This window comes from Hemiscyllium ocellatum, chromosome 46 (assembly GCF_020745735.1).
Source record: "Hemiscyllium ocellatum isolate sHemOce1 chromosome 46, sHemOce1.pat.X.cur, whole genome shotgun sequence".
NCBI classification, from domain to species: domain Eukaryota; kingdom Metazoa; phylum Chordata; class Chondrichthyes; order Orectolobiformes; family Hemiscylliidae; genus Hemiscyllium; species Hemiscyllium ocellatum.
In genome coordinates, this window is record NC_083446.1 from 2072040 (window position 1) to 2083741 (window position 11702).

At 45.6% G+C, this 11702-nt stretch overlaps 1 protein-coding gene across 1 annotated transcript; it reads left to right on the forward strand.

Moving 5' to 3' along the window:
* The first annotated feature begins 2905 nt into the window (after positions 1 to 2905).
* LOC132836095 (cofilin-2-like) lies at positions 2906 to 10815 on the forward strand. Its single transcript, XM_060855354.1, has 4 exons — positions 2906 to 3119; positions 7873 to 8183; positions 9287 to 9363; positions 9934 to 10815. Exons 1-4 carry the CDS (start codon positions 3117 to 3119, stop codon positions 10038 to 10040), a joined length of 498 nt encoding a protein of 165 aa, XP_060711337.1. The 5' UTR covers positions 2906 to 3116; the 3' UTR covers positions 10041 to 10815.
* The last annotated feature ends 887 nt before the right edge of the window (positions 10816 to 11702 follow it).

Genomic DNA, 11702 nt, shown 5'->3' on the forward strand with positions numbered 1-11702 from the left:
AAAAACGTGCAGGTTAGGAGGACTAGTTATGCTAAATTTCCGAGATTAGAGTGGTGCTGGAAAAGCACAGCAGGTCAGGCAGCATCCGAGGTGTAGAAAATTAGACGCTTGGGCAAAAGGACCCTTTTACCTATGCTAAATTACCTACGCTTTCCAGGGATATGTAGGCTAGGTGAATTAGTCTTGGGAAATACAGGGCTATAGGGATAATGTGCAAATCTGGGTGGGATGCTCTTTGGAGGTTTGGCATGGACTCAACGGGCTGAGTGGCCAGCTTCCACATTTTAGGGATTCTATGATTCTCCCTTCAATCTTCTAAATCGTAGGAAAAACATAGATGATTTGTACAATCCCTCCTCATTACTTAGCCTCTGTTCAAGAAGAATAATAGATGCAGATTATTTTAGCACAATCTCCAGCAACAATGCAAGGAACAGAGGGATTAAAGAAAATAGCTTTCAAAAATCTTCTGGAATCTGCATAGAGAAATTGTTCCTGTCTGTAATCAGATTGACAATCAGAGGTCCCAGATTTAAATTGATTTGCTAAAGAAGCAAATGCAAGGAGAGGGAAAAGAAATTTAAAGGTAGAGGACAGAGGGTAGTGGTGGAGGGTTGTTTTTCAGACTGGAGGCCTGTGACCAGTGGAGGATAGGTGCGGGGTGCTCTACTTTTTGTCATTTACATAAATGATTTGGTGTGAGCATAAGAGGTACAGTTAGTAAGTTTGCAGATGACACCAAAATTGGAAGTATAGTGGACAGTGAAGAAGGTTACCTCAGATTACAACAAGATCTTGATCAGATGGGCTGTTGGGCTGAGAAGTGGCAGATGGAGTTTAAATCAGATACGTGCAATGTGCTGCATTTTGGGAAATTAAATCTTAGCAGGACGTATACACATCAGATCCTAGGGAGTGTTGCTGAACAAAGAGACCTTGGAGTGCAGGTTCACACATCCTTGAAAATGGAGTCATAGGTAGATAAAATAGTGAAGAAGGCGTTTGGTATGCTTTCTTTTATTGGTCAGAGCATTGAGTACAGGAGTTGGGAGGTCATGTTGCGGCTGTACAGGACATTGGTTAGGCAACTGTTGCAATATTGCCTGCAATTCTGGTCTCCTTCCTATCGCAAAGATGTTGCGAAACTTGGAAGGGTTCAGAAAAGATTTACAAGGATGTTGCCAGGGTTGGAGGATCTGAGCTACAGGGAGAGGCTGAACAGGCTGGGGCTGTTTTCCCTGGAGCATCGGAGGCTGAGGGGTGACCTTATAGAGGTTTACAAAATTATGAGGGGCATGGATAGGATAAATAGACAAAGTCTTTTCCCGGGGTCGTGGAGTCCAAAACTAGAGGGCACAGGTTTAGGGTGAGAGAAGGAACATATAAAAGAGACCTAAGGGGCAACTTTTTCACACAGATGGTGGTACGTATATGGAATGAGCTACCAGAGGATGTGGAGGCTGGTACAATTGCAATATTTAAAAGGCATTTGGATGGGTATATAAATAGAAAGGGTTTGGAGGGATATGGGCCGGGTGCTGATGGGTGGGACTAGATTGGGTTGGGATATCTGGTCAGCATGGACGGGTTGGACCGAAGGGTCTGTTTCCGTGCTGTACATCTCTATGATCTATAAATACTTTGCACACAGTGAACAGTTAGGCTTTGGAACAGACTGCCTGGAGGTGGAGTGAAGGGCAGGATCGATTGAGGCATTCAAGCGAAAGCACTGGATGATTATTCGAACAGAGACGGACTGGCAAGGAACAGCAGGATATCAGCAGTGAGCAATGATTTCAAGAGCTAGTGCAGGGACGATGGGCAGCACAGCCTCATGCCTCCATAACACTTCCTTGATCAGAATGCAGATAAAGGATGTAATCTCTCAGCGGATAGATGTGACGAATATAGAGGGTAGCTAGCAGGTGCATGTAGTTTGAAAGGTTGGAAATATGGATAATAATCGTAAAATGCAGCTGGGTGACATCAACATGAAGCAAAATTTTTAAAACAGCGAGTGCTCCCCTGCACAGCAGAGTTCTTATAGTAAGAGAGATATATATAATAAAATATGGCTATGCATGATTGCCTAATAAGGAAGTAACAGGTTCATTTTGGGCTCACGCCATCCCAATTGCGAGCTCTTGGCCATATATGGCCAGAAGCTCTTCTCCAAAGGCAGCCATTGGCTCCCTTCACTACATCCCTATCACCCCACAATCCTGAGGTAAATTTAAAAACATCGCCTTTCCTCCACTCCCGAATTCGACGATTCAACCTCCCTCAGACCCGCCCGCCCGAGCTGCCACCTCCGTTATTTCTCAGCAAGATAACGGATTCCGAAAAATAAAACAAAGAGATCGTGGGAAAAAAAACATGGACGCCAACCCCTCCTTCTCCTCGACGTCTTCTTCTCCTTCGTTCGGCTGGTTAGCCCCGCCTTTCCGGCCGGTGCACCCTGGGAGCTGTAGTTCGGCGGTCCATCCAAACCAACGGCAGCGACCGATCCAGAAGACTCGCCTTCCCAGCATCCCCCGCCGGCCAGGGACGTACCGGAGCAACGACCTTTTACCCGCACTCAGCGGCTTGAGGGGCATCAGCGCCTGCGCAGTGGACCAGGGTGGCTAACTGCGGGGCGTGTGTCGAGCGCCCCGCTGCCTGCCGGGAGATGTGTTGGAAGCACCATATTCATTTTATTTTCAGAAAGAAACAAATCCAGCCGCAACAATAATAATAAAAGTGGCGAAAGGATGGGAGCGGCGATATGGAATTGGGGAGTGTGGGGAAGGTGATAAATAACGGTCGAAGGCTGAGCGGAGACCCCGCCCCCCACTCCTGCACATGCGCACACCGCCGGCGTTGGGCTGCTTCCCGCCTTATAAAAGGGGGAGTGGAAGGCGCGGCAAGGCTTTCTTCTCCTTTTATTTCTTGACGTTGTCAGAGCGGGTGGAGCAGCCTTTCCGGAGCGTCAGGTTCCCTCTTGTCTGCAGCGGAGCTGCGTCCGTTAGGTTTTTTCCCTTCGCCTTTTCTTTTTTTCCCGCCCTCCCTCCCCGACCGTTAGCCGAGTGTGGCGGCAGAGAGAAAAAAACTCGTCGAAAGCGAGCCGCGGTATAAAAATGGTGAGGAGGAAAAGAGGTTTTTATTTGTTATTTTTTAAATTTCGGCCTTTGTTCGTTTAACCGCGAGGGCGGTTAAAATGTCTCCCCTTTTCTTCCGTTGGGAGCGGCTGTCCCCCTCCCCCCCCCCCCCCCCCATTCCCGCCCCTTTCGCGTCGGGCGGCTGTGGGGGCTGAGCCGGTAAAGGGGTGGCTTTATATACCCGGGTGGACCCCTGCCACCCACCGCGAGGAGACCCCGTGGGGCGCGTGCCCCCCCCGCCGCGTCCAATCCGAACGCCGGGTGTTTAAGGTGCGGGGAGGGGGAGGCAGGGACCCTCGAGGTGGTGTTGGGGCGGCTGCGTTGGTTTGTTTTCAGTGCGGGCGGGCCCTCGCCCCAACTACGCCTCCCTGCCTTCTCTACCCCCGCACCACCAAACCTTTGTGTTAAATCTTTAGGTTGACGTTCCCCCTTCCCAAGTTTTTTGCGTTGCCTGGAATGGTCGGTCGGGTTATTATTTTTGTTACGTGTATCTTTCTTTCTTTGCTGCTGGGTCTGTGCCCGCCCCACCCTGGTTGAAAAGTCATGTTTTTTTTCTTTCCCTCTGAATCTCGTTACCTCTGGGCATGACCGTCTAGCGATCACTCCACTGTCCTTGGTAGGGCTGATAGTGTGCAAAACATTGCTTTTTTTTGCAGGAAAATGCATGTATTTTAACATCTGTAGCTTTATTCTCTCCACAATTTTTTTTTGCAAGATCTGGGTTCAGCCTGCAGAATTGCAGGTTCTTGTATTAAGAGCTGCCCAGATGGGTCTGTGGGAATTTGGTGTAGCCAGTTGGTTCCCTATTCCACCCCCAACAAAAAAAGTTCCCAGCTAACGAATTCAATCTCCTGATGCTTGCAGGATCTGTGTTTGGCGACTTTTGTCATTGGGGATGGTGATGGGACATGACTGGTTTTAAAATGGCTTTTCGGGAGGGTGGGGGGGGGGATGCTGGAGAGAGGAGTAGTGGATTGTGCTCACTTCTGTGCAGTCTAGTGGATTAGGGCTTGTGGGCACACAATGTGGTAAGGGTGTGGAGGTGTATAGAGGTTAATGTTTTCCTATGGCAGTATCTAGGGTGCAGCAGAGTCCCGTGATCACAGACAGTGCCTTTGATTAAAATGGAGAGGTTTTTTTTGCTTTGAGCATCTGCTCTGTTTCCTGTGTAGCAGGCTGACTTGATGTTCCACATCATCCTCCTGGATTTGCTGCCCTCTTTTGTTTATGTAGAGGTGCGTTGAAGAGTCGGCAAGGGTATCTAAAATGGCCTCTGAATTGGCCACTTTTTTGAGAGAAAGTCTGGCCTGAACGTTAGAGCCGAGGGGAGTGGGAGGTGTCTACATGAGGATGGTGAGTAAGCAGGGTATTGGTAGCTAAAGATTTTTTGCCGTTGCAAGCATTTCCTGTTGTGCTGTAACGGCCTCGCCCTTTTCCCCGTTATCAGAGCTGCTTGTTTAATGTGGGGCCAGGTCTGATTAGGCAAGAATCTAACTTTTTAAAACCTTCAGTGGAAATAACCCACATTCACTCTTGTGAAAGTGCTGTTTCCCTTCAGTTCTGCAAAGGCACTTAGTCACTTGATTTAAAAAAAACAGAAGTTACCTACTGAATACATTGTAGAGGTTTGACTAGCGCAGTCAGGGTGTCTGCACTGCTGTTGGAAAAAATCAAAGTTTGTCTGTGAGTCGTGAATTCTAAAACGTAGTGAAATTGAAACTTCAGCTGAAGTGTCAAATACTTTGCCTAATAAGGTCATTCTTAAAGCACTGAGTTGCCAAGTGAGATCTATTCATTGTTGGGTTTGACCTGCTTGAAGCCAGTTCCCTATTTACTGGCCTTGCAATCAGTCTCAGTCACAGTTTATTTATGCCTGTGTCTGGGGTGGGAGAGTGGGTAGTGAAACCTGTTATCTGCCTTTTAGTCTGTGCTGTCTTGGAAATGGCACAACTGCCTCAAATCGGCATACCGAATAAATCTGCCCTCCACATCCTGTACCAAAGAAAATGAATCAAGCCATCCACTCTTCCTTTGCTGAAATTATCTAGTCCTGTGTAAAACTCATCTGCACCATCTCCAGCACAATCACAGCCTTCCTGTAAAGATATATGGCGATCTGTGCCTGTACTGGTGAATGCAATAACGTGCCAGAAATTTCCACCTGTGTCTTCCTGCCTCCCTTTGCTGATCCCAGCTGTGAGCTGAATCAATTTGTTCAAACATCTCTCCACTTGTTGATAGAAATTGCAAACCTCTGGCTTGTATCCAGGAGTGCGCTGCATTCCTGAGCTGCTGCTGTGCCTGCAGGGGAAGGTGAATGTGTATGGTCTGCTGAAGCTGAAAACGAGACGACACCAGTTTGTAGTCCCAACAGGTGGTTGTGAAGCAGGACCATAAGAGAGAGAGAAGCTGGGAAAGTGATAGGGCAGAAAGGGTGGAGTGGTGAGGTGAGAAGGAAGATGGAAAGGTCGAAAGGGTAGTGTTGAGTTGGAAGGTTGGATCTGGGATAAGGTTGGGGAGAGGGGAGATTGATTGATTCTGTGTGGTTGGAGGGTCCCAAGACAAAAGCTGAGGTGTTCTTCCTCCAGATGTCGAGTGGTTAGGACCTGTAGTGGTGTTCCAGGACTTGCATATCCTTGACAGAGTGGGAGGGGGAGTTAGTGTTCACCAGTTTCCTAATTTCCCCCCATAACTTTTCCCAGATCCAACCTTCCAACTCTGTACTGCCCTCTTGAAATGTCCTACCTGTCCATCTTACTTCTGACCTATCAGCTCCACCCTCCTCAGATGCTACCTGACTGGCTGTGCTTTTTCAGCACCATACACTTATTCTTGTCATGCCTCTCCTTTCTGGATACTTGAAGTGGGTCCCCATTTAGTAGTGGTGCTGGATCCACATCAGGATGGGGATGCTGGAGTTGTAGAGGCAATGGTGCCATTAATTCCTAAGTGCCTTCGTGGTGAGCTGCCTCCTTGAACTACTACTGCTGAGCCACCCACAATGCTGTTAGAGGGGGAGTTGCTGAATTCTGACCCAGTCAATGAATGCAGTGACCAAGACACAAGCAAGATAAGAAAAGCCTGTGCATTGGCAAAATGAGCTGCTAATTGCCTTGTTTTGAAACAGAATCTCGAAAGTCATATTCTCTTAGTGGTGTAGGGGGAAGAGACCAACAATCTGGATCCATTTGCCAGCATATGGCCCATATCCCTCTAAACCCTTCTTATTCATGTACCCTAACCCTTGTCTTCATTTTGAAATGGAATGGTTCCTGGAGTTTGAAAGATGCTGAATGTAACCTCCTATGAGGGAAAGACCAAATTGGGAGTTAGACCTATTCTCCTAGCATCAGTTATTTGCTAAAATGTATGATCAAAGTTGTGGTGATGCTGGGGAGAGTTCAGCATGGATTTATGAAAGGCAAAGATGTGCACTATTCTTGTGGATTTATTTAAATGGCCAGATAATAGGTAAAAAATGAGGTCTGCAGATGCTGGAGATCACAGCTGCAAATGTGTTGCTGGTCAAAGCACAGCAGGCCAGGCAGCATCTCAGGAATAGAGAATTCGACGTTTCGAGCATAAGCCCTTCATCAGGAATAAGGCCAGATAATAGGATCCAGTGAGTGCTGGGTATTTGGATTTTCTGAAAGTATTCAATAAGTATCAAGATTTTGATGAACAAAACTCATTCACATGAGATTGAGGGAATATACAGACTAAAATTGAAAGCTGTTTAACTGCCGAACAGTGGGGAGAAACCAGTCATTAGGTTTGAGGCTAAGTCTGAATGCTTAGGTCTTGGATACTTTGTGCCTGTCTTTCCTCAATCATTGAGAAACAGTATTCCAGGGTGGTGAGTTTGATTAACTTGGTCTATGTGGATTTTGCAATGGCTGCTTTAAAGAAGACTTGTGGGATCCAGAGAAATGTTAACAAGTCTGATAGGAAAGTGCTCCCCGCAGGTAGTGGTTAGTGTTTGTGACTGAGAAGCTGTTTCCATTGGAGTTCTGCGGGGCTTCTCTGCTTTGTGGTGTTAACCTAAATATACAGGGTATAATCAAATGTGCAGAACAAAAATGTTGGCATGTGCTTGACAGTGAGGAGGGAAGTCTGCCTTTATTGCAAAGACATGGGGTATAAAATAGGCAAGTGCACTTTGCCTTTATTTAAGGAGGCTATAATCCTTACAGTTCAGAGAAACTCACTAGGCTGAAATGGTTGGGCTGATGCTTTCAGCATTTAGAATGGAATATTGCTGAGGGTCCTTCACAGGATAATTGCTGAGAGGATGTTGCCTTTTCAGGGGTTCTGTTCACTGAAAGTGAACCTTTTTGCCAGTTTTGGTATCTGCATCACCATTTTCTGTAGCAGATAGCTGGCTCAGCCTGTTAATCATTCCAGTTATCATTATCCTGTTCTGAGATGCTGGGTTAGTGAAGCTTTTTACCTCTGCCAACACATGGTGGTAAAGTAGTTGTATTAGTAAATCAGCATTCAATTAAAGGCTGGTTCCTAATGGCCTTTTCAGGAACCACATCTACCATCCCTGTCTGCTCTGGCCTACGTGACTCCAGACCCAAAGCAGTGTGCACTATTTTACTGTCTTCTGAAATGCCCAAATGAGACAGTGAGTTCAGAGGCAACTGGGGATAGGCACCATGTGCTGGGTAGCCCAGCCAGTGACAGTTGGGTGATCTGAAACCTGAGGAAATGCATGCACTTGTCTTTCCAGGCATCCGGTGTAGCAATCTCCGATGAAGTCGTCACCACTTTCCACGACATGAAAGTACGCAAAGCATGCACCCAGGAGGAGATCAAGAGGAGGAAGAAGGCTGTCTTCCTTACATTGAATGAAAAAAATGAGAGCATAATTGTGGATACTAAGAGGCAGATCACAGTTGGAGATTGTTTAGGAGGAGCTGTTTCTGATGCTCTTGAAACTCTTGTCAAAATGGTTCCGCTTAAGGATTGCTGCTATATCCTTTATGATGCTGCCTTCGAGACCAAAGAAACAAAGAAGGAAGAGATAATTTTCATACATTGGTGAGTTCTAATTCATTCTTTTGTTATAAAGAGAGCCTAGACTATTGTAGGAATTTGAAGTGACCTGAAAGAATTTTATGAAATGAGGAGTATTCCTTAGGTGGAGCATTTCAAGGCTGGGGGCACATTTTTAAGTTGAGAGATTTTAAAAAGACGCGAGGTAAATTTTTACTACATGCTGGTTTGTGTGGAATTAACTGAGGAAATGGATGTGGGTATGGTTACAACGTTCCAAAGATATTTGGATAAGTACAGAACAATCTTAGTTATCCAAACATCAGTTATCTGAATTTCAGATGATTTGAACGAGATCTCCAGGTCCTGTATGGCTTCCTTTGTTTCAGATCAGTTATCTGAGCCAGATACTTTCCTGTCTGTTTTTTGTTTTGGGATAATTGATGATCTGTACATGTTTGGGAAAGGTTGAGGGATATGGAGCAGGCAGGTGGGACTAGTTTAGTTTGGGATTATGTTCAGCGTGGGCCAATTGGGCTGAAGAGTCTGTTTTCTGAGCTGTCTGACTCTTGGTAGGAAGGTGCTTGCTCTACAGGCTGGCATGTTTCAGACTCACCTTCAGAGACTGTACATGGGCTGAACAAAAACAAACCTAACCTAGAATTTGAAGCCATTCAGTCCCAACTTAGTGCCTCCGCACCTTCCTGATTTGTATACTGGGGGTGAATCCTAAGGTGGTTTTGTTCTGTCTGGCTTCAACTGGAGTCTGAATTATTGGCAAAGTGGGGGTCATCGTGCGTGAGAGATTTTAGAAGGGAAAGGCTGATGGGTGGGGTTTTTTAATCAGTAAGACAGTCACCAGCTTTTCAGCAATTCAAAAGCAACTCCTTCTCCTCGGGAGACGATGACATGGAACTTGCTCCTGTGGGAAGTGGTTGAGGTGAATAATGTGGATAAATGTGAGGCCTGAATATCATGAGGGAGGGTGGAGTGTGTTCAGTCTGGTGCCCCCCTCCATAACATTGCAACTCTGGCATTAACAATGACTGCACGGGTGTGCCCTGGTATGAAAAGTGGAAGGAAGGATGGTGCAGGATCTTTAATAATAAAAAAAGACATTCACCATTATTATTTTGATTTTCCAACAGGGCTCCTGATGATGCACCTATTAATCGCAAAATGATTTTTGCTAGCTCCAAGGATGCTTTGAAGAAAAAGCTATGTGGTATGCTTTTCTGCCTTGCAGAGATTTTAACGTGCTGTCGTCTAATATTGAGGTCTTGAGATCTGTGTCTGTTGTTGTTCTCACTTGGAGTGACACTGCAAAGACAATAGAATAAATTGCCTCTTGCATGGAATGTGTATAGGTGTCTGCACATTTCCTGTATCTGCTGAGGGGGAGGGGTGTGCCAACTATTGAATGGAGTGTTAAGATTCTGCAAGGTTTCCAGAGTGCAATCTATTACTTAACCACAAAATGGTGAAATGGAGGCTTCTGAACACCCTGGTGTGATCTGAACCACGAGCAGCAGTTTCTAGGTTGGACCTGCATCCACCTGTGTTTGTGCTTTGAATCGTGGAGTTCTTACAGCCCATCTCCATGTTAATCAAAACTTTTATCCATTCATGGGTGACAGTGAATGTCAGTGCCTCCCTAGTCTCCTCTCACCCTCCTTGGCACTGAGATACATCTCACCTGGGCCTGTGCACTTAGCTTCTCGTGTGCTTGAATGGATACAGAGCATTATTTTAATATTGTGCAGCATGTTCTCACTGATTTTTTGTTTTGTTGCAGGGGTGAAGCATGAGTGGCAGGTGTCTGCAATTGAGGACTTAGACCGCTGTGAACTGGCAGCAAAGCTGGGATCAGGCGTTGTTGCACTTGAATCGCAGAAAGTCTAGTGCCAGTCCAGCTTCCATGCGTGTCACATGCTGTGGGTTTTATGCTTGCAGAGTACCTTCAGTTTATGTATCTTCCCATCTGACTCTTGCTTTAACCTGTTTGTAATTGGGACCTAACTAGAAAGTTCTGGGACAAAAAAAAAATCCAAGTACTGTTAATCAGGCTAGGAAGGGCTGTAGAGAGACTTGCTGCCAAAATTGTTTTCTCAAGGCCAGGCCTGATTGCAACGGAATAAGTCAGGCAGGGGAGAACACCCACCACAATGCCTGAATATTAACTTGTTGCGATCATTCCATGTAACGTGATCTTAAATCCAGTAGTTGGGAGATTTGACTGGCAAGTCGTAGGTGTACCTCTTGGCTTAAGACATAGACATCCTTTTTTAGACCATTAATCATGCAAACTTGAATTGATTACCCTGTTGTCTCAATTTTTGCAAGTCTATACCCACCCCCACAACCCAGATGTCTTTCAGCCTCTGAATAATTCTGGTTTGATTGTCCTTTGACTGCAGTTCATTCCATGTATCACTTCCCCACTTTTTGTAAGCATTCCTGGACTTCTAACAAGATTTCTCCTGTGGTAAGGGCTGATTCCTCAATCCCAACACTGCACAATCATGTGACCAACTTTTGTTTTTGGGGTGGGGTGGCAAGGATGACCACGTCTGAATCATTGTTTTTGCAGATGGTTAAGTGTTGGGAGGGATTTTGGGGCCTGACTAATGTGGAAGCAACATTGTTAATCCTTCAAATAAACTTAGTATAAAAATCATCTCTTGTTGTACTTTGTGCTTGATTGAGGGACCTTTTTACTTCTGAGGTAAGGAGCTTTCTCCTTTGGAGGGCTTATAAGGACAATGGCTGATTCAATGGAAGGATTTTTCCAGAGGGCAGTGGATGAGAAATGGGAACCCTGTCTGATAAAGGGCACAAGCTGATGAAATACCTGCCTGTTTTCTAGTAGGCCAGGGTAATCTCAACACAACTACCAGTGCCTTCTGGTAGAAACTCCAGAATCATTTCTAGAAGAGTCCAGAGCAGATATTACTTGAGTAACTCATGCTAGTCAGCCATTACAAGGCTGTGTTTGCATAAAGTTAGGAAAGTTTGACAGCCCTATGCCCTACTTGCTGTCTTTACACAAACTTTGCCAATGGGGAAATTGTCCTGGCTAGCTGTCACTTTTCAATGTAACTCCTTTGAGTTGACTTATTAAAAAGTTGTATATTGAGCTTCACAGCCTCTTCTAGCTGTGGAAGAGCAGAACACACTTCCTGCTAGAAGGAAGTTTCAAAAGCAGGCAAATGAAGTCTCTTTGAACTACCAAGTCTACATAGTGCCACTTAGGACCAGCTAGAATCCTGATGTGCAAAAGTCAGTAGATAAGAACATGGCCTCTACAACTGTTCCGGAGCCCAGATATGGTTCTAAGAACCAGCTGAATTAACATTGCATTTACATTCTTCCTAGAAGTAGAAAGTATGTACTTGTAGTTTGAAAGAAATCTTCCCCAGTGCCATTCTTAAAGCATAACCTCCCTGCTTCATTCTGTATAGTGAGCACATTCAAGCTCTGCTCTCACTAGTGGTTTCAATTAGAATCATAATCACAGAAACAGAACCTTTAGTCTAGCTTGTCAATACTGACCAGACAGCCTCA

Excerpts from the sequence above, each read along its gene's own strand:
- LOC132836095 (XM_060855354.1), top strand. Across the intron at positions 8,184-9,286 it reads GAGATAATTTTCATACATTG|GGCTCCTGATGATGCACCTA; the intron begins GTGAGTTCTAAT and ends ATTTTCCAACAG. Across the intron at positions 9,364-9,933 it reads TTTGAAGAAAAAGCTATGTG|GGGTGAAGCATGAGTGGCAG; the intron begins GTATGCTTTTCT and ends GTTTTGTTGCAG.